General features: G+C 42.7%; 1 protein-coding gene across 1 annotated transcript in view; it reads right to left on the reverse strand.

The window, feature by feature from the left end:
• The window catches only part of adamtsl4 (ADAMTS-like 4), a 40,519-nt gene extending 16,370 nt beyond the window's left edge, over positions 1-24,149 (reverse strand). Inside the window, exons 1-5 of the mRNA XM_038711347.1 lie at positions 23,784-24,149; positions 22,177-22,240; positions 18,385-18,968; positions 16,382-17,102; positions 4,343-4,445 (exon numbers count right to left, since the gene is read on the reverse strand). Coding sequence (XP_038567275.1) covers positions 4,343-4,445; positions 16,382-17,102; positions 18,385-18,968; positions 22,177-22,240; positions 23,784-23,806 — 1,495 coding nt within the window. The 5' untranslated portion in view covers positions 23,807-24,149. The remainder of the gene's footprint in view (positions 1-4,342; positions 4,446-16,381; positions 17,103-18,384; positions 18,969-22,176; positions 22,241-23,783) is intronic.
• Between the last annotated feature and the right edge of the window lie 316 nt (positions 24,150-24,465).

The raw sequence follows: 24,465 nt of genomic DNA on the forward strand, positions 1-24,465 counted from the left end.
AATAGAAGCCATAAATACATGTAATATACAGTAAATGTTATTATAATAAAGTTGCCATGAGATATAAAGCACCATCAGTCCTCTATTAAAGTATGTGTGCAACAGCAACTAGGCCTAAAGCTTGTTTAAACACATGAATGTAAAGTCCATGACTGCCATACAAACCAACCAAAACCTCTTTCTCCACTTATTTGGGGCTACCATTATTTTGCCACTGTCTGATAACTGCAGAGAGACAGTACATATTTAGAAAGGGAGGCAGCGTTCCCACCCTCTCTCTCTCCACGCTGGTTCTCTCTTTCCGTCTGTCATAGTTATCTTTGAGAGATTAGACTGGAGACAGTGATAGAAAAGAGAGGGGGAGCTAAAAGTGGGAGACGTGTTGCCACTCATGTACTCTCTGCCTCTCTCTCTGCATGCTTCCTCCCCATCTCCCTCATTCTCCATCACCTCTTCTTCCTGCCCTGAAGTCAAGTGCGAGCCCTCTCCTAGCTGCCTTTAACATTTCTAACTGTTTTTGGTGTTTATCTTTCTTTTCTTTTTTCTAGCTACATCTCTCTGCTTCTGTTTCCCTCTTTGCCTCGATCTCTGGCCTGTCTTTCTCTTCCACTGTCTCTCTCGCCGTCTCTCCCTCTCTGAGCTTAGTGTTCAGACAGTGGAATATATGTTGTCTAAATATACTTCCCCACTATCTCTCTGTCTAAACAAACTCCAACAGGGAGAGAGAAAGAGAGAGGCAGTGGGACAGGAAGAGGGGAGGCTGGGTGCGCAGTGAGGGGATGAGGCCTGAAAAAAAGGGAATATTCAAGTAAAACAACACCTGCGCGTGCAGCGATTATAAAACTGGAGAGGTACCGCCATCCAGAGCTGAACTGGTGGGGGGAAAACATTACCACTAAAATGAATCAGAACTATAACTTCTGTGGTTTATAATGGTAGTGGCAGCTTTACAGTTTATGCTTCCAGTTCCAAACCATAGGCCACAACACTTTGCACTACATACATAACAGGGCTGTCACCATGGATGCAAAAAAAATCACACACTAAGCAGCAAGAGCTGACTGCACGGTTCAACATAAATACTATAAATATATGCAGCGCCACAGAGAGTCCTAAACAGATGAATGCAGCTGGAGAGAAATGACCAATACAGCATTTTGATGTCCAAACATACACACTCCTCGCTGCATACAGTACGTTAATGGGAGGTTGGATATGAAGGTTTGGGTGGTAGCCAATGGGATCGGACTGGAGTAAACAGTGCGATACAGTTTACTTAGCAGAGTGGAAAAGGATCATCTCAAGCGCAGATTGAGTGTGTCTGACCCAGCTGGCGTCATGTGCAAATACTTTTGACACATACAGTACTGTCTCTACCCCCATCAGAGTCGTATACCACAGCCACTAATAAATGTGACATCTGCCATTTGGTGGCTTTTTCTATCCTAAGAATCCTCACAGTAATATGTCTCTCTCATGCCAGAACTATTTACCCCCCCCTATCAGAGATTGTCCTCTGTTTTTCATCCCCTCCTCTCCTCTTCTCAGTAGATCTTAAGGACACAGTGGTCTGAAACAAGGAAAAAAGGAGCAGAGGGCAAGGATGCATAGTAGATAGAGAAAATTTGAAGAAGATCAGGATAAAAACAGTAATCTCACTCTTTCTCCTCACAAACACACAGAGATGGGAGGGGGCAGTGGGTGAAAGGAAAGCTCCTGTGTGTTTATGTAGACAGTTTGACTCCAGCTTATACCCCGCCGCTGACTCCTGGTACATATGTACAGCATATGATCTACCTGAATCCTCAAAACTGGCTGCTCTAAAAATACCCAGAAAGATCAGCACAGCCTTAAAGGTGTTCTCCCTAGATGTTGTGTGATCTTGAGCAAGGCGGGGAATCTACCAGCAGAGCACCCACCTTTAACCTTCTACACAAGTAATGGAAATAAGATATGTAATCCATCCATTATCTATAAACGCTTATCCTTTGCAGGGTCACGGAATGGCCAGCTCAAACTGGCTGAGAGGCGGAGTACGCCCAGGGCAAGTCCCCAGTTTTTGTTGACAGGGCTAACACACAGAACTATTCACACTGACATTCATATATACAGGCAACTAAGAATTTACAATTCTTTGTCTAACAGCAGAGAGTTTACCATACTGTTATGGACAGCTGTCTCTTTAATATATCTGGGTGTATTGTTCCATCAATGAGAAGGGCTACTGTATTTCAATATTGGATTATAGTTTAATTTTGTTTATTATTATAACATTTTGGACACTATTTTATATACTGGATTTCACAAAAAGAGACATGCCCATCAGCTTACTTTATCCAAAAACAAAAACTAAAGTTTATTGTTAGATTTTGGAGAAATCACTAAATATATTACTGCAATACAATATTACATACACCATCATTTTATCAATGTTGTTCACACCTTCCTGCATGTCTTTAGATGTTCACAATCCATACAAGCACGTGGAAAATATGCACACTCCACACAGAAACGCCCAAAGCAGATTAGTGGAATCAAATCTAGGAGTACTGCACCAATATGCCGCCCCAATCTATGTTATGTGATAACATAAAAATATCGAAATTGCTAAATGTAGCATTACACAGCACAAAAATGCTAAGGGTTAATGTAACCTTTTCCCCCAGAGTTTAAAATTGTGTTGTGTGATTAGAAAAAATCCATAGAAATAAGTTACTCTAAAGCAGCATTCATGGGTTTTTGTTGTTATGGTGAACTTGTTGGCAACTATTTACATATCCAGAAGTCATAGTGCAACACCAGCATGCGTTTCTAGCCAACCATAGAATAAGTTCTATATTCACTCCCATTTTAGCTCTGTTTTGCTCAACACCAGGAAATATTTGGCTCTTTAGCTGCTAGATGTCCCACTTTCTTCACCAGCTACTTGCTGACTGTGTCTGTCTGGTGACAGTGAGAATAGTAAAGTTGTGGGCCATAAAACCAAAACAAACAAATAAACAAAAAAGATGATGCTAAAGTGCTCCATAGAGAAAAGGGGCCTTTCACATTAGATATAGTCTTTTTGATTAATTTTTAATATAAAAATATTGCTCAGTGCAGCTTTAACTCTCAGGGTTTTTATCCTTTGTCATTCTTCACAACATCTTATTTGTGTTACTTGAGTTTTTAGTATTTTGTATTTTGTAAGTGTGTTATGTGGGTACTGTTTTAAGATGGAAGACAGAGATCCAGTTTGTTTGGCTCTAAGCTCTCTCTCAATGTGTGTGTGTGTGTGTGCGTTGAGCCAGCTGATACAGTTATCACAAGAGCATAGACAGACAGATTCACAAACATACATTCACAAACATTTTTCCACATATTATCTCAGATCCATTAAGCCATTCATCTCCAGTATAAGCACACTTGCCAATACACTCATACTGTAAACACACACAGACTTGTACACATATATTAGTCTAATATAAAATACTGTTCATAACATCTTACAGCTGTGTTTCTCTCCTCTCTCTCTTTTTCCAACCTCCATTCTCTCACTCCCAAAAGCTCTGTTTGTATTATTCTCTCTTTCCACTCTCTCTATCAAATTCCTCAAATATCTGTTTAGTGTTTTCTCTCTTCCTCTTTCTTTCCCTCCAGCAGTGGAAAACAAAGACAAATAGACACAATCTCCTCCGCGCTGAACTATTGTACACTTAACAAGAAAGTAAACAAACACACGCAGCTACACACGGACACACACACATTAAGTGCGGAGAGACACACACACACACACACACACACACACACACACACACACACACACACACAGGCCACGTTGTCTTGTATTTGCTCCCAGTGGTCATGTGACAAAACACTTGCATCCCATCACCTCTCACCTACCCCTTTCTCTTTCCTTCTCTCTTTCTTTATCTCACTCAGTAGGAATCTGTGTGCTTAGTCAGAGCTGGGAGGAGAAGCTTGGCAGGAGAGGAAGGGGGGTGGTGGACAAATGAGAGGAAAAAGAGAGGACGGAGAGTGTTTTGTGCAAAGAATAAAAGCAGATTGAGTTCCAGTCATTCTCTTTTCCCCTCGACTCTCACCACCCTCGACGCTACATGTAATGTAGGCCTGCTCCAATGAGAAAAGGGATTGTGGTGGGTTGGGCATGCAGTGGAGGCCTGCCAACACACACTAATACCAGAGCAACACTTAACTCCCTTAAACACACATTTTACTGACGCTTTTTCTCCGCCCCCCCTTCCTCTCCTAGCGTTTATTTCACACTATAAGCCTATTATCACATTGAAGCTCTGTGCGTCTAAACCCTAAACTACCGTGTGTGTGTTAACTCAGTCCTCACCCTCGGTGAAAGGTTCCCAGTTGTAGAGGCGACCCATGAACTCCTGGGTGTTAAAGGCTGCACACTGCTCTGCTCTGGAGTCCAAAGCACCTCCTCCACACACCTGTAGGACAGAAACACAGAGAGAGAAAAGTTTAAAATACAGTACCACACATTGAACTAATATGAAGTCACCCAGCTATTAAACAGACAGTTGTTTCTCTCCCAGACCCTGGAGAAGTAAGGGTGGAGTGGCTGTTGAGAGTAAAAGGCAAGGAAAACAGCTAATAAAGAAGTGGAGAATAATCTTGAGATCATAGAGGTAAACATGCCATACTTTAATATACACACACACACAAAGTTGTTCTCCATGCTGCTCTTGGCAGTCAGCGAGTGTATTAGAACCATATGGAAATAATAGATTTTTGGAAGCGGCCGCTCACATAAATCCACCGTGGCTTTCAGTGCATGACCGCAGAATGTGAGTGACTGTGTGAGCACGTATGTGTGCGTGTGTGTATGAGCACGTGTCCAGCTTGCGCTCGTTCAAGCAGAGTCCTTATGGAGCCGTACAGTGGAAAGAGTTTTAGCATACCTGTACTTAAACAACAGCTGAAGCATCAGGCAGACACGACTCTGCTGGTTTATATACCGTATTGATCATAACTCGCTGAGCTTTGCCCCAGTCCTTTGGGACACACAAGGAAACACAAACGCACACCGTAAAATTTTGAGGTACTTGGTACTTTAAATGAGTATTTCCATTTATACTGTTAGAGGTGCTGGTAGCTGGATTTTGTTACTTAAGCTATGCTAACTGGCTGCTAGCAGTAGCTTCATATTTGATGGACAGATGAGAATGGCGCATAAGCATATTTTTCAAAGTGTCAAACCTTTAAGCACATTTTTCTGATTATACTTATTTGATTTATCTTATGTAACTTTGTGAATGCAGGACCTTTAAAGTATTATTATAAATTTGTACTTTTACTTGAGTAAAGGATCTGAATGTCTTCCACCACCACACACACACACACTCTGCTTCATCAGGTATCATTACTCTGGGAAGCCACAACCATCCTGTCTGGTCAGAAACCCAATGAGTTTACAGCCCTGTTATACAGCTGGCTCAAACACACACATACACACATACCCTTACATGCTGCACACAGCTATCAGATTTCTTTGCAACTCTAAATTCTGTCAGCTCCACAATCTTGTCGTCTTTCACTCCACTCTTTCTTTGATTCGCGTCCTCTATTCTTTTTTCTCCTGAATCTCGCTTCACTCACACAGCTGTCACAAACAGCTGGGAAGTTCATACTCACTCATCCAGGGAGACAAGAACAAGGGAGCAGTCAGGTTTACACACATACACACACATGCACGCACAGATTCAACATTTCCCATGTGAACAAGCCTCTGTGACAAAGTGTAACTAAAACGACTCTCATGGCTAAACCGTCAAAGCATGCACTGAATTTCACACTTTCATTGTGTTGTGTGTGTGAGAGAGAAAGAATCCATGTGGCTGTCATGTCACAAGGCACACATACTGTAAGGATCATCTGTTGTTTCTGTTTGGGTTTAGTGTGAATCCATCTCGTGAAACTTTATGTGGTACATTACACCACAGTTTCACACAGCCTATTTTTGTGTTATTTATGGGCGATATGGTATGGGTCTGGTTTAAGCCTCTTATATGAGAGTGTGTTTGGGCTACATCATGTGAATACGTGAGTGTATGTGGGCGCTTGAAGGTCAGTGTACATACGGGACCTGATGTTTTCAAGCAACCCTGTAAATCTGCCCGCGCGCATGCGTGTGTGTGTGTGTGTGTGTGTGTGTGTGTGTGTGTGTGTGTGTGTGTGTGTGAGAAATGTGGTAGGTAATGGTTGTAAATATTTCTGTCGGACATAAACATGTTGGGCTCTATTTCAAACTGGATAGTTTCTGTGTATCTGTGCACATGTGTGTGTGCCTGTAAGACCATAAACAATGAGTGGACAATGACCACAAACACACACACACAAAGAGGATGCATGTGCAGCTATAGGATGCTACAGTTCAGTAAAATAGAGCTTCCATAAAAGAGAAAAAGGGAATGTAAAACGAGAGAATGCAAGAATAAGTGTGTGTGCGTTAATGCATTGGTGATTGTATGAGTGCCACAGGGGGAGTGGATTCTCCTCCTACAAGAGTTTAGGGTGTGTAAAAACATCAGGAGGCTAATGGAGGAAGGAGGGAGGGGAGGTGAGAGTAAAAGCAGAAGAGGGAAGACGTGTACAAGTGTTTCATGGTTCTGGAGGAGAAACTGTGTGTTATTGTAAAGACTGGTATACTTTGGTGTTCCCTCATTTACGGTGAGTGCAGGGTTAGGGGGTCTCCCCATAACCCGCCAACAGGGCGAGCGTGAACAGAAGGTGAGGGGAGGGGAGAAAGGGAGAGAGTGGCAGTTATTGAATGGGAAAGGAGGCGAGAGAAAAGAGAGCGATGGCTTTTACAGAAACAAAATACTGTAAAAGAAGGGGGTGAGAGAGAAAGGCAGCGAGGATGGGTCTGGACCTGTGGATGAAATCAAAACACTCAAACCACAAGTGCACTCCAAACAGAGTCAAAACCACTCAGTCACTTAGCAACATTCAAAAATATCTTGTTAAAAAAAGAGTTTAGCTCAGTTTACCTGTGCATCAACTAACTAAGTAGGCCTAACACTGGAAGATTTCTAAGAACGTTAAATATCTCTTTATATCACTTTTTAGATTATTTTTCAGCCTATTGCCTTTGTTTTTCAGTGCCACAAGAGATACAGACAGGAAATGAGGGAAGAGAAGAGAATTTGATGTGCAACAAAGGTCCCTTACCAGAATCGAACCAGTGATGTTGCGGTTATGGTATGCATCTTACTGACTGATTTGTAGCCATTACACTTAATACCAAAATCTGTGAAGTAGCCTACTGGATGAAGGCATCACATGTCTAGTCATATTTATAAACTTGTTTACGTATTATTTCTTGGTGCCTGATTTAAATCAAGGAACCTAAACCTAAAATAGTTTTATCATTTAACATTTGAGAACTTCAGCGTCATTCATGTTTAAATGACACAGTCAACCACAGGATCCTGCTATCTGGTCTCTCAGCAATGGGCATCTCGAGTAAAGCACTCCTGTGGTTCGAATCCTACCTCTCGGGGCGTTCCTACAATGTTCTGTGGCAAGGACAATTATCCTCCTCCCACTGCCTCTCCACAGGGGTACCCCAAGGCTCAGTGCTTGGGCCCCTTCTCTTCTCAATTTACACCACCTCACTGGGGCCGATCATTTGCTCGCACGGCTTCCCTTACCACTGCTACGCAGATGACACGCAACTCTACCTGTCCTGCCTGCCAGGCGATCCCACTGTCTCGGTGCGGATCACGGACTGTCTATCAGACATATCTGCATGGATGAAGGCTTGCCACCTTCAACTAAACCTCTCTAAGACTGAACTCTTGGTCATTCCAGCCAAGCAATCTATCCACCATAACATCAAACTACAAATTGATTCCGCAACCATTACTCCAACCAAGGTGGTGAGAAACTTGGGTGTCATGATTGATGACCAGTCCTTTTCAGACCATGTTGCTTCTGTCTCTCGGTCATGCCGCTTTTCTCTATACAACATAAGGAAAATCAGGCCCTACCTCACTCAGTACGCCACCCAGCTTCTGGTACAGGCCATGGTTATCTCTCGCATCAACTATTGCAATGCCCTCCTAGCAGGTCTCCCAGCTTGTGCGGTGAAACCCTTACAAATGGTTCAGAACGCAGCAGCGCGTCTGGTTTTTGATCAGCCCAAAAGGACTCATGTCACTCCATTACTCAGTGACCTCCACTGGCTCCCCGTGGCCTCCAGAATCAAATTCAAGTCACTAATGGTTGCATACAGAGTGACTACTGGGTCTGAACCCATCTACCTAAACTCCATAATACAAACTTATGTTCCTTCTCGGCCGCTACGACCCTCCAACGAACGCCGCCTGGCTCTGCCATCCCTTCACACAAAGCAATCCCAGTCCCGGCTATTCTCATCTGTGACACCACGATGGTGGAATGAGCTACCACACGCCATCAGAGCAGGGGCGTCCCTCTCTAACTTCAAGAAGCTCTTGAAAACTCATCTCTTCTGAGAACACTTCCTCTTATAACACCTCTAACTCCTAACCTCTAACATGCACTTCCTGTGCTCTTCTTCTTCTATCCCCTACAATGATCTTGTATTTATTGCACTTTTTGTTTTGATTGCACTTTTTGCTAACTCTTCCTTCCTTCCCTAGGTATCTACCCCATTGATGTGATATGTACTGTGAGCTCTTACTAGTATTTATTGCTGCTCTTACTAGTATGTTTTGTCAGTTGTAGATCTGTAGTTGATGCCCTGTTGATGCTTGTATGTTGTTCCTCAAATGTAAGTCGCTTTGGAAAAAAACGTCTGCCAAATGAGTAAATGTAAATGTAAATGTAAATAAAAAAAACCCATAATAAATAAAATAACATAAAAACATAACATAAAAATAACATTAGGCTCACTGAAGTAATCACTGAGGTCTGGGCACACGGGATCTAAACAAGCCAACCGTTTTAGTTGGCTGATTACCTAAACCACTTTAAGTAAAAGTGAGCATAAACACAACGTTGACAATAATACCTCATTGCAGAGGAAAACTGAAACTAAGTTGAATGAAGAAGTCAGTCTGTAAAATGTGATAATGTTTACAGTGGACAGTTTGGGAAATAATTTTACCGTTTGCTTTCATTTCCTCTTTCGGTTTGTTTAACTGCTTGTGTTTCTTGCCGTGTTGGATTTTTTTTATGATGTCTCAGAGGGTTCCAAGATTTCAGCAATTAATTTGGTGAATACAATGATTGCCAACAAAAATGATGGCTAAAGCTAATAAACTAAGACTCAAGTTGTTTAAAACCAGGAATTCCCTTTAACTGCAATCACAACTCATTCCTTAAATATAATCACAGTACCTGAAAAAGAACAACTTAAAACCACTATAAGGGTTGTTGATCGGTCAGTAGACATACAAAAAACTACTAGCGAGCGGCAGATTGACAGGGTGAAAGAGTAAAAGATGGATAGCAACAGAAAGCAGGTGAAAGAAAAGTGAATACAGCCGGTGAAAGAGAGACAGAGAGTCTGTTTTTGCATGGAAGATGGGAGCTGTGAAAGTTACAAATGTGTTTTTTTTTTTACCAGAGAGGGGGCAGGAGAGAAAAGGTCTGTGTGCAATATATAGGAGCATGTGAAGTGGGGGGGGGGGGGTTACTGCCCGAGGGCTGAAAGCTTTGTTCTGTACACACACACACACAAATGTCACACATATATAAACACATACAAGTCAAGGTCCTGGCCACACATAACACTCCTACATGAAATACAAACACCCAGACCGCACCCAGACAAGACTAATGAGTCCTGAGGAGTTTTGTAGGGATAGCCCAGGTCACACGTTGTGATTGTCATCCTGCTCAGTGCTCAGCCATTTTCCATGCAGGTCCATACCTGCACAGCTGGCCACATTGCCTCAATAACACGTACAGGTTAAGGCTGGCCGGTCATTCCTCAAGCATTACTGCAACAATCCACAGACAAAACAACAGACCGCCGGCCCCTGTAGTCATAAATCAACACACTCCACATGGCAGGACTAATCGCTGCACGCATGCACACAAATCCGTGCACGCATGTTACTATGTGTGTGCGTGTGTACTCTCATTTATGTGTTTGTCCTCAGCAATTAACATTCTCCAGCTAATCATGTGACCGAGGCCATGTGTTGGCGCTTTGCAGGACACAACCCAGGTCTCAGCCTTGAACCCTTGGGGGAGTCAGGAATCCTAGAGAGGAAACACTTCTCATCTATCAACAGGCAACGACTGAAGGCGGAGGCCTCTTACTGCGTGACACAAACGGCAAGAAAGCGTGCTGTCGTTCTCAGGAGAAATATGAATTTGAGCCTCAAAACAGCTTGACTGCTTGACGCAAGGAAAACGACAAGAAAAGAAATGAAAAGAACAGAAAAAGAGAAGAAAAAACAAGATAATCTCTGTAACCACAAGATCAATAAATGAAACCAGAAGGCACTGAATATGACAGTCTTTCCATGTTCCACTTTCCATGTAGCAGCTCTACAAACCCACATAATATTTCTACAAAGTGTTTTCACGCACAGTGATAACTCTTGATTTAACACATATTTTCACAACAACACATAGGTGTGAGAGAGAAAGAGAGAGAGAGGGAGAGAGGTAGGAAGTGCAAACAGCTATGCTCTCAATTTTATTGACATTTCTCAAAGTCTGCACTGAACTTTGTAAAAGAGCAATTACCATTTACAGTAATGCTGCTTCTTCTGCCTGGAACCTTCTGAAGTTGGACCTAACACTGTAAAATTTGGACTCTATGTGAGTTTAAATCATTGCTGCATAAATTCATTGCTCTATCATCTGGCTACCAAATGTCCTGAGAAATTTTAGCTTGGTTTTATCCATTTTATAGTTTTGGACAGCTCTTTGGTTGGGGCCATTTTGGTTATTCAATTGGTGAAATCTTATTTTGTATTGCTGCCTATCATGACCAGGACACTAATTTACAAGAAATTCTCAACATAAATGAGGCTTTCCTGGTTAGAAGAAATTTAATGAAATATACTCAATTGCTTTCTTGCTGAGAATTACATCAGCACATTGATACCACCCTCATATCTGCGTTAAATATAAGGCTACAGCCCTCAGCTGGTTAGCTTAACTTAGCACAAAGACTGATAATTGGTAAAAAGTGTAAAAACAACATGTTGCGGTTATGTGCCAGACTATGTCCTCAACGTCTTTACACTTTAGTTTTTGTACGAATCAAACAAATAAGATATAACGTGTTAGTTAGCGAGCTTTAGAGGTGCCGGTAGGTTATTTTGTTACTTTTGTACATAGTCATAAAAACGCTTTCCTTTATGCTACAATAAGCTTCTCATCTAGCTCAAGGAAGCTAATAAGCCCAAATATTGACCTATTTGTAAAGTAAGAAATGACTAAGGGGGTGGAAAGTGAGTGAGAGGAAAATCAGACAGGAAGGAAAAGAAACATGAAAGAAAGATTTCAGTGAAACTCTGGTAGCTGATAAACAGACTTTAACAAGCAGAAGTACCTGTTTTTTGTAGAAAAGCAAGTGCCGCTGCTTGTTAAAGTACTAAAGCAAAGAAAGTACAGACTGTATATTTCAGTGTGGTTTGTGTATGTGTCCTATAAACCAACACATCTGGACCTGTTCGTCACTTCATGAAAACAACAGAAAGCGTGGCAAGGCCCGCACACAGTCATTAGAGCTGAAGAGTGAGGCTCCGTGCTGATAGTCGTAATAATATATTTCCTGTGTAACAACGCCTGTGTAATGACAGACGGTGATTAGATCATCTGGCTCTCGCTGCAACAGCCTGGAGCAACGTTGATGTGTCTATTAGGTGCAACAAAAACTCCTCAGGTTTCAGCTACGGGAGCGAGACCAATGCCATTTCTGAGTGAAAAAATGATTACATGCGCTCTTTAATAGAAGCATGTTTTTGTAGTATCGTGTCTGCTCATGAGCAACGGTTTGGGGTCAGAGCTTCTTCTATAATATGTGAATATTAAATCCTGTATTTATATATATACACACCAATCTACAAAATAACTGGTTACCATGAGTGGTTGTTGAGCAGTAACTAAACTTAGAATAATGTTTAGTTTCCTTGATAGAGACCTTATGACAGATAGTGTCATATTTGCATCTTTTCTACAAGGGTTGAGAAAGTACTTCTTTCTGCCCTAAGTAGTGCCTGCAGAAACCTCCACCAATATATAGGGTGGACTGTATTAACATTAAAACGATTAACCAATTACTCGATTAACAGAAAAATATCTGTAACTGTTTTTATAGTCAATTAATCGTTGCAGTCATTTTTCAGGGAAAAATAGTGAAAACATTGGTTTGGGTCATTCTCTGGTTGCAGCTTGTCACTCATATGTTAATGTAAAATGAATATTTGGGGTTTTTGGACTGTTGGTCAGAAAAACAAGACATTCATCTTGGGCTGTTTTTTCCGTATTTTTTGACATTTCATAGATTCGCTGAAACAATGTCGTAACATTATCAACATCATTAGTTGCTGCCCTGGACGATGTGTAGCCTTTGAGGCGAAGCCCAGGGCAAAAAGTCTGAAAATACCCTATATATAAAGGCGACTCAGATGAATTTATCGACATTTCTACCAGCTTACTAACGTTAGTATTTTGGCAGCTGGACAGTAAAGGTGCTTTCAAACAGTCACTTCCATTGTTTTCAATGCAAACATGGCGGCAGCAGCAGTAGCAAGGAGATGGAGGGTAGCTGCAGCTCTCGTGAACGCACACAGCTCTTTGCATTCAGAATTTATGACGGTTCAACTTTTACAACTGGCCGCCGCCAACCATGACAACAAAAGACACTACAGCTCGGGAAACTACATGAGCTGATTTTACTGGTACCCGAGTTCCCTGAGTTAACCTATACACCTCCTCACCAGCAGAGACCAGAAGACAGATCAATGAAGAGAGACAATCTGTGCAACATGAACTTCAAAGTATGGTCCGGGACAAAAAACATTGATGATAGCAGCTGGCAAAACATGCCATATTGCTAACCATTTCCCTTTATTTTAAGCTACAACTCTAATTAGCTGAGGGGTGAGGTCATACTAGCTTGCAGCAGCAGCTAGTGGTGTACAGGCTGGTAGGGTCACCTAACGAGGACAACATTCAGAGACATTTTATTGATTACAAATTTAAGATTTAAAAAAGTTACAGGGACATGCCCCACGTCTCCATTGGAAATGATGCCCTTGTGTTTGCTGGTATCAATCTTATAAGCCGTGTGGTGAACTGCTACCTACATGCATCTTTAATCCACATATGCTGTTGCAGAGGCATGAGCAGTTGGTGATTCTTGTTAAGTATTTACTCTGAAGAGGAGGACATAAAGCAGCTAAGGCGAGAGGGAATGTTTAGAGAATCGTTGAAATATGGGGGGAAAGGCTTGAGACAGGAATTAAAAGTCTGCTTCAAGCTGGTGTGTCTCGTCGTTTTTTTTCCAGGCAGCTTCTTCTCAAATTCCACCCTTTCCTCCCTTCTCCTCTGACAGAATAACCTCTCCTCTTGTTAAACTCTGCTCTCGCTCACATGCACATATACAACATATCTCTCTCACTCTCTCACACAAACACACACACACAAGCTTTTCCATCAATCCCTCTCTTCCCCTAAACACAAACTTCCTCTTTTATTTCTGCAGTCTTATTCTCTCCATCTCACTCTATCTGTTGCTGACCCTCCCTCTCTTTACTCCTCAGTCTCCTCCACTAACAGGACTCTATGCGTCCATCCACACACACCTAAACACTCATTCTCACCAGCCTTCATCTCCATTTCTTCTTTGCCTCCCCACCTTTTCCCTCCCCTTGCCCTTTAGCTCACCCTCCCACTACTGTGTGCAGATTTTCTAAAAACAGTACTCTCTTTCACTGCTGCTTAACTGCGTCACCACCTTTACCACCCTCCCCTCATACCCTCACTCAAACATTTACACACATATACTCTTCCCATTTTGCCCTCTCTCATTTCCTCTGTCCCTCTCTTGGTCAACCAATTGCTTCTACGCAACAGTACAAACACACATATACATACACAGCAAATCACACTTGTGATGGCCCTCAGGCGCAGTGTGTTATGACAAACACACCTAATAGATAATAGGATGTGTCACACTCGGTCTGGCTCACTCCCTCAATTACACACGCAAACATACACACACACACACACACACACACACACACACACACACACACACACACACACAGACACACACTTACAGTACATACAAGCCTGGGCAAAGTCCTGCATTCATCAACGCTTAAGCCTATTTTTAAGCAATTGTAAGACGTATAAAAATGTGGACCAACAATTTACTGCAGGAGCAAACAAGGCTGAAACAGAGGCTAATGTTGGGTAAATATGTAACCCAATGAGTCAGGCTCAGCCATCACAGGACTGCTATTAATGCTGCTGGCACACACAGGGCAAGAATTCTGTGAGCTACTAAATCTGTTTTAACATAGGGACTATCACATGCAGCGGGACAGAAAGACAGAAAGAAAGATATAAATAAAAAAGACAGAAAGAAGGACAGGAAGACTGACAGACAGAAAGGGGGATGAGGACAGGTGAGGCGGCCAAATGATCTAAAGAGAAAAAAGTCAGGGGCAGTAGAGTGCAAACCGCAGTGGTTCAAGTGTCTACTTCCACTCTAGAGCCAGTTGTGGAAATAACGCGTAAGAGTGAAAATGTGTGTAGATGTCTGTCTGTGTGTGATTTGTTAACTTTAACCTTATCACTTCCTCCAAAGCCCTCTCTTAAAACAGACCTGCTACAAGTGGTATGCTGGAATAAATAACCCGGTCACATGTCACTCTGGGTATTTTCGTCCCTGTGATCAAATCTTAAAATGGGACTACGGATCAGTTTCCTTCTGTTTATTTAATCCGTCTGTCCCCCCATCCACCGTGTGCCATATTTCACACAGTTGATCGATTTTCATGAAACTCGAGCAGCAATGATACCTTCTGCATTTTGGCTTGAATAAAGCCAAGAGAGTCGTTAGTTTTTTAGTTTGTTTCCCATTTAGCTAGGTCTTGGTATGGTTTAAAATTTAGTCCTGATACCAAAACCTTTTTTCAAAATCTTAAGTTTGTTAATGTCACAATGTTAAATGTGTTAAATACAGCTGTACGACTAGATAAAATACAGTGAATCATTTGCAAAGTTGTGAATTAAATGCAATTGACAATAGCTAACTGGCACATTTACATGAATATTGATTAATGTATGTTGCCTTCATAAATAAAGAAATTAAAAGAAAGTGAAATCAAAGAATAAATGAATGAGACAACAAATCCAGTGCCAACCTTCTGCACAGGACGGCTTTGATATGTGGAAAATGAAAATATATTTAAGCTGAAATCTGTGACCTTCCACATGTTGTCGCTCTATCCTAGGACAAAAAAAATTGATGCAAAGATGGTGGAAGTTTGTGTGACAACCTGTTGTTGATTTGCAGGAGCCATCGCAAGCTAGCCAAGTGTGATACTGCTGAGCTGATGCAGCTGACCTTGATTAACCTATGTAGAATGTGTCACACGTTTTGCCCGGACATGTGCATCCTAAAGAGTGCTAATGTCCCGGTTTTTTATGCTTTAAATACTCCACAAATGGAGCACTCTCAATCTCACATTTAATTGAGTGAAATCAAGCATGGCATTCCTGTCTCAGTGAAACCTGAGTTACTGCGAGTTCGACCCAGGTTTCTCACCTGTGTCTCAAACGTAAGCTGGCCCATCTGACACAACCGGCCTGTCTGTGTCTCTGGCTGCTCCTTTTGGCAGCAGGTATGGACACTTTGCTACTGATAATGCTGGAGCTGAGCTGCACTGAGAGGTATGAAGCAGGTTGCAACCCCAATCATCACTGTACGCCCCGAGCCGGACAGGACATTATATCAATTACACGCTGTGCTACTGACACACACAAACACCCAGGTTTTGGCACATATTCATACTCACACATATGTACAATCAGTCACAAAGATAATGAACGCAGAAGCATAAATACAGGCACTTGTGTGGCTTTACAATGGAGGTGTGTATTCTGGTTGTCACACATGCCTTGGAGTAGCGGTACTGGTAGCACTAGCGGTAAGTTTCCATCTGAGTGCTCACAGACAACCAGCCAGTGTTGGAGCTGGGGAAAGATCTACCTATCAAATACACTCTGCTGACCTTCAACTCCTCCGTTTATGGCCCCTAAATGCTCCCTTCAACACACGGCATACATATAAATCAGGCATGACAGGCTGAATAAATCAAAGGTGAGCAAGATGTGCAATTAAGTGGAATAAATTAAGTGGAATATTTTTGTTCTTTCTGGGGTTTATGGGTGAAGATCTTACCTGCCAGAAGCACCTGCGGTACTCTTTCTCCGGCCCAGAGCATCTGTAGACCTGAGGAGCTCCCCTCCCTACATCCCTGCCTGATTCCACCCCCACATGTGGGATGTTGGGGTGCTGTAGTGGGTAGATGTTGCCGGCAGGTGGGACCTGTGGGCTGAAACCTGGGTGGGGCTCCCTGTCTATGCGCACAGGACTGGGGCGGTGGAGAGAAGTGGAAAAATGTGAAGCGGCAGCAGGGGAGTTGGGGCGTGCAAGAGGAGAGACGGGAGGAGGCGGTGCCGTGACTGAGTGCCAGTCAAACCGGTGGCGGTTGGACTGGAGAAATGGCGATGAGGAGCGTGAGAAGTGAGAGTGATGAGTGGATGGGACTCGCACTCTTGCCCTCCCATGCTCTGTACTGGCGTGTGAGGGTCGGTCAACATTGTGGTGCGGGCTGCCAGTTGTGGTGGAGGTCGTTGTGGGAAACTCCTCAGCAGCAAGTGCTACAGTGCTCTCCTCCTCTTTCTCACTCCTCCCTGCCTCCCTGTCTTCTCCATCACCCCCTGCCTCATCTTCCACTCTCCTGTTCTCTGACTCTGCGTCGTCTCCATTCACGGCTAGCCCAGGTGCTAGTGTTGCAGTACCGTTAACAGTGTGTCGAGCCTGCCGGTTGGGACGATGCAGAGGCAGAGAGAACGGGACCCTGCCATACCCGAACTGCCCTGGACGGATGCTGGAAGGCCTGCAAGTCGAAGAGGAGGAGACCAAAAAAAGGAAGAGGAAATGGAGTATAAAGAGAGAAAGATTTACAGATGGACAGAAGGAGCCAGAGGCAGTGACAGAGAAAGAAAACAGAATACATTTCAAATACAGACATGCCCAACAAAATTATAACTGACACAGAGCCAGAACGCTTAGTTGTGTTTGCACGACAAAAACCAGAAGTAATGATGTAATAACATAGCAAATACCATAGGCACAGATGGGCATGACTCCAACTCCCAATACTCACAACATCATAACAAACCCTCTCTAATGCCTAAATAATGTCAGCACTTTAACTAATGGCACCTGAATGAATCCTAAGCGAATGGTCACATCATCCAATCAGCATTTTCTTTTGTTTTGGCGACGCCAAGTCATTGCTGTTTCTGTGTTCCAGCTCCCAGAGATCCCAGCGGTTTCAAGCTGTGTCACTGGTACTTTTTTTACCTTGTATTTTCTTTTATTTATTCTAAACAAACCACTGTTGCTACTGTCATTGAAGCAAAACTCACTTCCTGTTTCCTGGAAACCCTGTGTGCTCAGCAAAGCTCACGCAAAAGCTTCTAACTGGAAACTGGATTGAACCAGTGTTTCTGTATTCTCCACTGAAAAAACACTTTCCTCTACAAGGAAATGTTGACGATTATTGTTTTTAGAGTCCAGCTGGTAGGGGATATTACACCAACAATGATTCAATTTAACAATCAATATTTTCAGTTAAAAACATCACATAATGATATATTGGCCAATAAGGATCCCGTAAATTTAAGGCATTCTTCAAGGACTTAATTAAGTTAATTCTGAACACAGCCACATCCCCACTTATAAGAGGGTGTGCACACTTATGCAACCAGGATATTGTAAGGTTTTTATTTTTCATTTTTCCCCCTCAAAAATTTCAGTTTGCTTTTCAATTGAACTGTTCACATTATAGGTCACATTAAAGGTGGAAAAAGTTCTGACATGATTTATCTTTGTCTCATTATTTTACATCATAAGAACCTGGCATTTTAACAGGGGTGTGTAGACTTTTTCTATCCACTGTATTCAGTGACAACTGAACAAACTCCCTCTACTTAGAAAGATGGTGTGATTTGATTGAAAGCTCCAGCTACTTTCCACATAACCTCAAACATATCTTTGGCATTTCTGTACTGAAGTTTCTTCTTATTTATCGGCATATATGCAGACACTGAAATCTTTGATGAGCTATTGCGCTAACTGATTAGTTTACTTTCTAGGTGTCCATTCTGACTCACCTCTTCACAGGCAAACCCTCCCGATTTGGGGTGACCGACCTTCTGCTCCCGCCTCCTCCAGCCCTTACTGCTCCTGGATTGGTCGGCCTCCTTATGATCCGTGCTGGTTGGTTGTAGCCGTGTGAAGGAGCGTGGTAGGGCGATCGGTAAACAGATACATGGTCTTGATTGGTTGGGGAGAATTCTGGCTGGTAAAAGGGAGGGGATGGATTGACCTGTCCCGGTGCAGGAGCTTCTCCTTCCCCGACGTTGGTGTTCCGGTAAAGTGACAGTCCTGGGTTGTGATTGATGGGGATCAAAGGGGAGCGATAAGGGGGGTGCTGCCCGGGGTAACTAGGAGGGTAGTAGGGGTGCCCAGGTGAGATGACAGGACCACCGATGCCCCCGGGCAAATAACCTGCCCAGTTAGGTGGAGAGTGGGAGAGGGGAGGCGTCTGGGGGGGTGGAGGAGGTAAACACTTCCTGCTCCTCTGTGAGACGCCCACACCGCAGGCCTGAGAGCATTCGGACCACTCCCCCCAGACAGACCACACCCCCTCTACGGGCTCCGCCTCAAACACCTGTCTGGACCGCCGGCCTGACACCTGGCGTGCACACACACACACACACTTTGTTAAACCAAAAGTCCAAAACCCAAATATATTAGGTTTACAATGATCTCTTATTTGAGAAGCTGTAATAAGACAATGTCTGGCTTTTTTTTTTTTTACTATTTTTGCTTGAAAAATGAAAGATTACCAAAATAGGTGCTGCTACACTGACTAATAATTTCAGCTGTGGTGGTGGTGTGGTTTGTTCTCATTTCATAATTGATTAATCATTGGCCTATAGATAGAAAGCTTAGACCACAAAAAAAGCTCATCACAAGTTCCCAGAAACAATTATGACGTCTTAAAATTTCTTGTTTTGTCCAACCAACACTCCAAAACCCAAAGACCCCTGGTTACTAAGAAAACCAAACAATATTAACATTTGAGAAACTGGAACCTGTGAATTTGTGCCATTTTTGCTTAAGAATGCTATCAATCGACTAATCAAATATACAACTAATCATTTAAGCTCTAATAATCTCATAACCTATTATAGTCTATTTTTGTGGTAATTACATTGAATCTGTCTGTGCTACATTTTTATCACTGCCTGTCACGTCTCCCAACAAAAATAATACTGTTTTTTAAGAAAAGGTCATCTGTTCATGTGGTAACCGGTCCATCATCACCACCTTTCAGCGTTCAACAATACAAGAATCCGTATGAGGCTACTACCTGTACCTCTGTACCATTGTCTAATTTATTTTATCTACCACAATAAAATACTGATCAAATAAAATAATGTTTCTGTTTTGAAGCTTAAAAAAATGGTCTGCTGTACTAAAAAAGTTGTTTTAATCCAGTAGATTCAGTATATCTTATTTCACTCCACTTATAAGAGAAAAAGTTTTGTGAAAATTTTAATCAAAAGTAAATTCTCAGTATGTTTTGGACAATTTTCAAGTGACGGGGCTGAATGAAACAGCATGGCAATTATTAACTCAGGTTAAAAAGGTTCGGCTGGTTAAAAAAGTACTTAAATGTTCAAGTGCACTACAACAGACTGTGAACCTAAAGAGGGTAAAAACTGCAAGCCCTGGCAATATTTTAAAGAAGTACTTAACTTAGCAAAAAACGCCATTGCAAAATCTAAATTCTCTGGAAGGACTTATTTCTTCACAGTAACTGAGTTCACTGATGAGCTGCAGTCTCGTGAGTTTCCTTCTTCTGAGGCCAAAATATAAATCCTGAACTTCTCATGGTTCGCTCAGGCTTAGAAGAGACTAGGTCACCTGCCAGCAGCTTATGAGCAGATGCATAACAAAACTGGAGTTGGTGTCATATGAATGCGCTGCAGAAATGACAAGATTAGGGAAAATCTGGCTGTGCATGTGTGTTTGTATATATACATGTGTGAGTGAGTGTATGTGGGTGCCAGGTCAGGCTTTCTGTGGCTGTAGATAAATGTTTCTCCTCTCATTTCATAACTGAAGCATCGGCCTGGTTGGCAGAGCAGCAAACACGAGAGCTGAACAAAAGTTTCCATTCAGAAAGGACCAAAAACTAAATCTGCGCTCCACTTCTCTCCTCTTTCTCTTAGAGTGTGTAAATGTGGGTGTGCACGAGCAGAAATATGCAAGCAAACATACTGTACAAACTGTTTGTGGGTTTGTGTGAGAGGGGACAGGTGTAAGTGGCATGCTTGTGTGTTTGTGTTTTTATGTATGCACCTGTGTGCTCCGGTACTGTGTTGTCCAGATTTAAAGAGTTCCTAAGTCTGGCTGAGGTAAGATGGCGGGAGGGTGAGAGAAAAGGAAAGAGAAAGGAGTGAGAGGGATGTGTGTGTCTGGAGGGGCGGTGTGGTCTGTTGTAATGAGTGACATCAAACACACAGCTGCCACATAACTGGGACCATTAATGAGCTCCGTGCAGTGACCCTGCAGCAGCCACTGTTGACCTCTGGAGCTACTGGTTAAAATCCTGCGACACTGTACTACCAGGCCTGAACCAGACAGTGAATGTGGAGCTGTGAACTGTGTGCCCTCTAATTACATCTGCCTTAAAACAACAATAACAACAAGTACGAAAATCTTTTTTTTATTTTTAAAGTACGAGAAAGATTGTCGCCTTGGATATCAGTATGTGTTTATTTTAATAATACTGGATATACACTATGTACATGTACAGCAGAGTACAACCGAGAAGAGTCAGACACAAAGGTTGACTGAGAAGCACAGGGATTTCTTAGATAAATTGAAATGTAAATTTGTAGGTTGAGGAACTTCATCTCCTTAACAACTAATTTTTTGGCCACTTGAGGGGCAGCAGAAACAGGTTGAGAGCACAAAGCTGACATATCATCATCAAGTTTTTTTTCTGGCTAACTTGCTAGCAAACAGTTTCTTATTTACACATCCAGCAGGTATGGAAAAACATTATCATTCATTTGGAGTTGTGTTTCTTTTAACTCTGTTCTTGTAACTCTTTTTAGTCTCTACTAACTCCTGAATGAACTATTTGGATCTTTAGCTGCTAAATGTTCCACTCTGTTCACTAGCTAGTCGCTAACTTTGTCTGTCTGCTGTTTGGTGCTGAGCAGGTAGTGTGCAGCTGCTTTGTAGAGCTTTTTCGCAGAAAACTGCTGCCTGCTGAGGCCAAATATGACGCAATGAGAACAGTAAGAGTGAACCAAAATAGAGATGATGCAGGCGGTACAGCTAAATAATGAGCTGAAACTTACTATAAAGCTTCATAAAGCCGAGGGGAGCTGCAGATTTGAGTGATCTGTCTCTGTACGTTCATCACTACAAGCAACCCCTTTTCACATTCATAGCTAAAAAACCATCTAAATAAACCATTTAATGACCTGAATGGATTAAATGAAAAATGCATTGACACAAAGCTGAAAACAATGCCTCATAAAAAGGTGTTTTGTATAACAAAATTGTATATTATAGATTGGCTGAAGCTGATATGAGCCACCAGCAGCAGAATTAGTAAAATCATATGGCCATCTTCCAAAGATACAATATTTATAGCACAAAATTCCCTCTTTGTGTTTTCTTAAACAGAGTTTCTTAGACAGTATGGACAAGAAGGACGTTTGCAGCTTCCAATAACTCTTTTAATGTACAGAATGTCAGGATTGTTTTCAGACATAGTTGAAAAAATGGGAACCTATCCTTTAATCGTCTTCACATTTCACCCCTCTATAGTGATGCTGTTGTCTGCAGATCTCACTTACAATAAGCTGAACACTCACCTTTCTCTTGGCCGCCTTGGTCACGGAAGTTGCGACCACCACAAAGCCCCACAGCACATAGAGCCTGGGGAGATAAAGAACAGAGGGTGAAAGAAGTGGCAGATCTGCAGGATTTTAAATATCAGCAGGTTGAATCAGGTCTTCTGTAAAGGACATAACTGTTCCATGACCTAAACGTTAAATTTGTATACGCTGTGCGAACTCACAGACTTTCATTATTCTGTGTCCAATGTGCATCAACTTTCCTGAACCTATTCCCTCAGTGTACATTCAGTTTTAAAGCAGTGTTGGATGAGTTGAGTGAACACCCTATCACATGTTCCAGTGACCTAACTGTAGTTTAGCAACCAATTATGCCACTTTCTTTCTCACTGCAGGTGGCATGAGGGCTGAGAGGGGGGTATTTTTCCCTTCAGGGTTCACAGGCAAACATCTCAATCAATCTGGGGGAAGCCTGGGAGGCACTAACAAACTAATGGGTTTAAACAGCAAGTATGTTTTCCCTCTGCATGCCTCTCTCTGGGACTAAACACACCCTGAGGATGTGGTTTTAACACACACACACCACCACACTCACAGGCGCAATCAGTCACAACATCCAAAATCATCTTGTACAGTGAGGTGCTTTTTATTTAAGGTCTGATGTTCAAAGGAGACAGTTTATGGTGTGGGATGGTTTTAAATGTCTCCTTTAATTTTTGGTTAGTGTCCTTAAATTTGAGATGCAACTACTTTAGGAAGTACTAAAGCAGAGTATGCAGTGCATCTGAAAAAGTAATTTAATCCAATATTTAGCCTCTGAAGTCTTTTTTTCCCTTTAAGGTGAAATGTTTCAGATAAATTGACTTGTTTGTTTTAAAGACACAACAGTCTTCATGAAATTGAGACAAGTGTACTGGAAACAAGTGGAATACAAACTCCTCATCTGCCAAGAAAATAGCCTGAACATAATACTAAACGATTTGCTAAGATGGACATTTCAGCGCCCACAAGAGAACCAAACCATCACCGCAATCACCAGTCCGCAGGCCACATGTAGTCAGAGTAATTGGTCCCTTCTTCCCAGTGTGGTGCACCGCTGTGGTCTCTGGAAGTTTCCCCACACCAGACTACATAACTACCCCGAAAAACACAGACAAAGGTCCCGCACAGTCCGACACAACAGAGCCGCTCATGCCGAAGTAACGACCCCCTACCCGGGTCCACGTTTCCCTGGCCGCTACAGTGGCACATTGTAGAATAAACTCAGAGCCGCGGGGACACGGAAAGAGAAAGAGGGGGAGAGGGAGAGAGAGATATGCAACAGCGGGGGGAAAACTCACAAAAATCCGCCCTGAGGAGAAATGGGGATCTCTAACCTGAACCCAGATGTCTTCGTGTAAATCCCTATCATATATCCTGCACAGTGCCCAGAGCGCAAAAAGAAGGCGTAGTGCGTAAAAGCCAAAACTTCGCCGCAGAGCTTAACAACTTTTTAATATCTCTTTCATCGTCAACATAAACACAGTGCCCGCTCAGAATAGGATGCAGCCCCCCACATGTGGCGTTGTGCATACGCACAGACTAAGACAAGCAGCAGGTTGCAGCTGTATAAGTCAAAGTTTTACCTGAATAGTAAACTGAGCCGCATGCTCCTCCAAGAGTCTCCCGCAACAGATCTCACTCCGCTACTAATCACCGCTATTGATTACCAATCCAGTCTAGTGATTGGTTAGTTGTCCGTTCCGGTCCGTGCAGTCCTGAAATAAATGTGATGAAGTCCTGCGAAGGCTTCTTCAGCGCTCTCTCTCTCTCTGTCCCCTTCCTTCTGTCACAGTCACTCCCCGTGATTTTTGGAAAGTGGGAAAGGTTCCGTTTTTTCTCCTCCTCTTTCAGTCCGTTCACTCGACAACTTTTTTGCGTCCTTATAAACTGGTGTGATGCCTGGCAGCCAGGGGGCCAAGGGTGGAGGGTGCAGGAGACACAAAATGGACAGATTACACAACTCTCTCTCTCCCTCACAGGCATAAACCATACACTCCAACTGCCTCTCTCTCTCTCTCTCTCTCTCTCTCTCTCTCTCTCTCTCTCTCACACACACACACACACACACACACACACACCAATATGGGCCCTGACTAAGCAAGAATAACTCTCAGAGCCGCTTTCTTAGTTGCACAATCCATCATAAGAATGCTCCATTGTACTAGGTCACACTGATCAGTGGTAATGATCTACTCATTGTGAAAACAGCCCTGAGCTGGAAGCATCTGCAGCAGGGCACTTTGTTGGGGAAGTACAAAGCCTTTA

This window comes from Micropterus salmoides, unplaced genomic scaffold, assembly GCF_014851395.1.
Source record: "Micropterus salmoides isolate LMB-PRFRI ecotype aquatic unplaced genomic scaffold, ASM1485139v1 Ms_hic_scaffold_11, whole genome shotgun sequence".
NCBI classification, from domain to species: domain Eukaryota; kingdom Metazoa; phylum Chordata; class Actinopteri; order Centrarchiformes; family Centrarchidae; genus Micropterus; species Micropterus salmoides.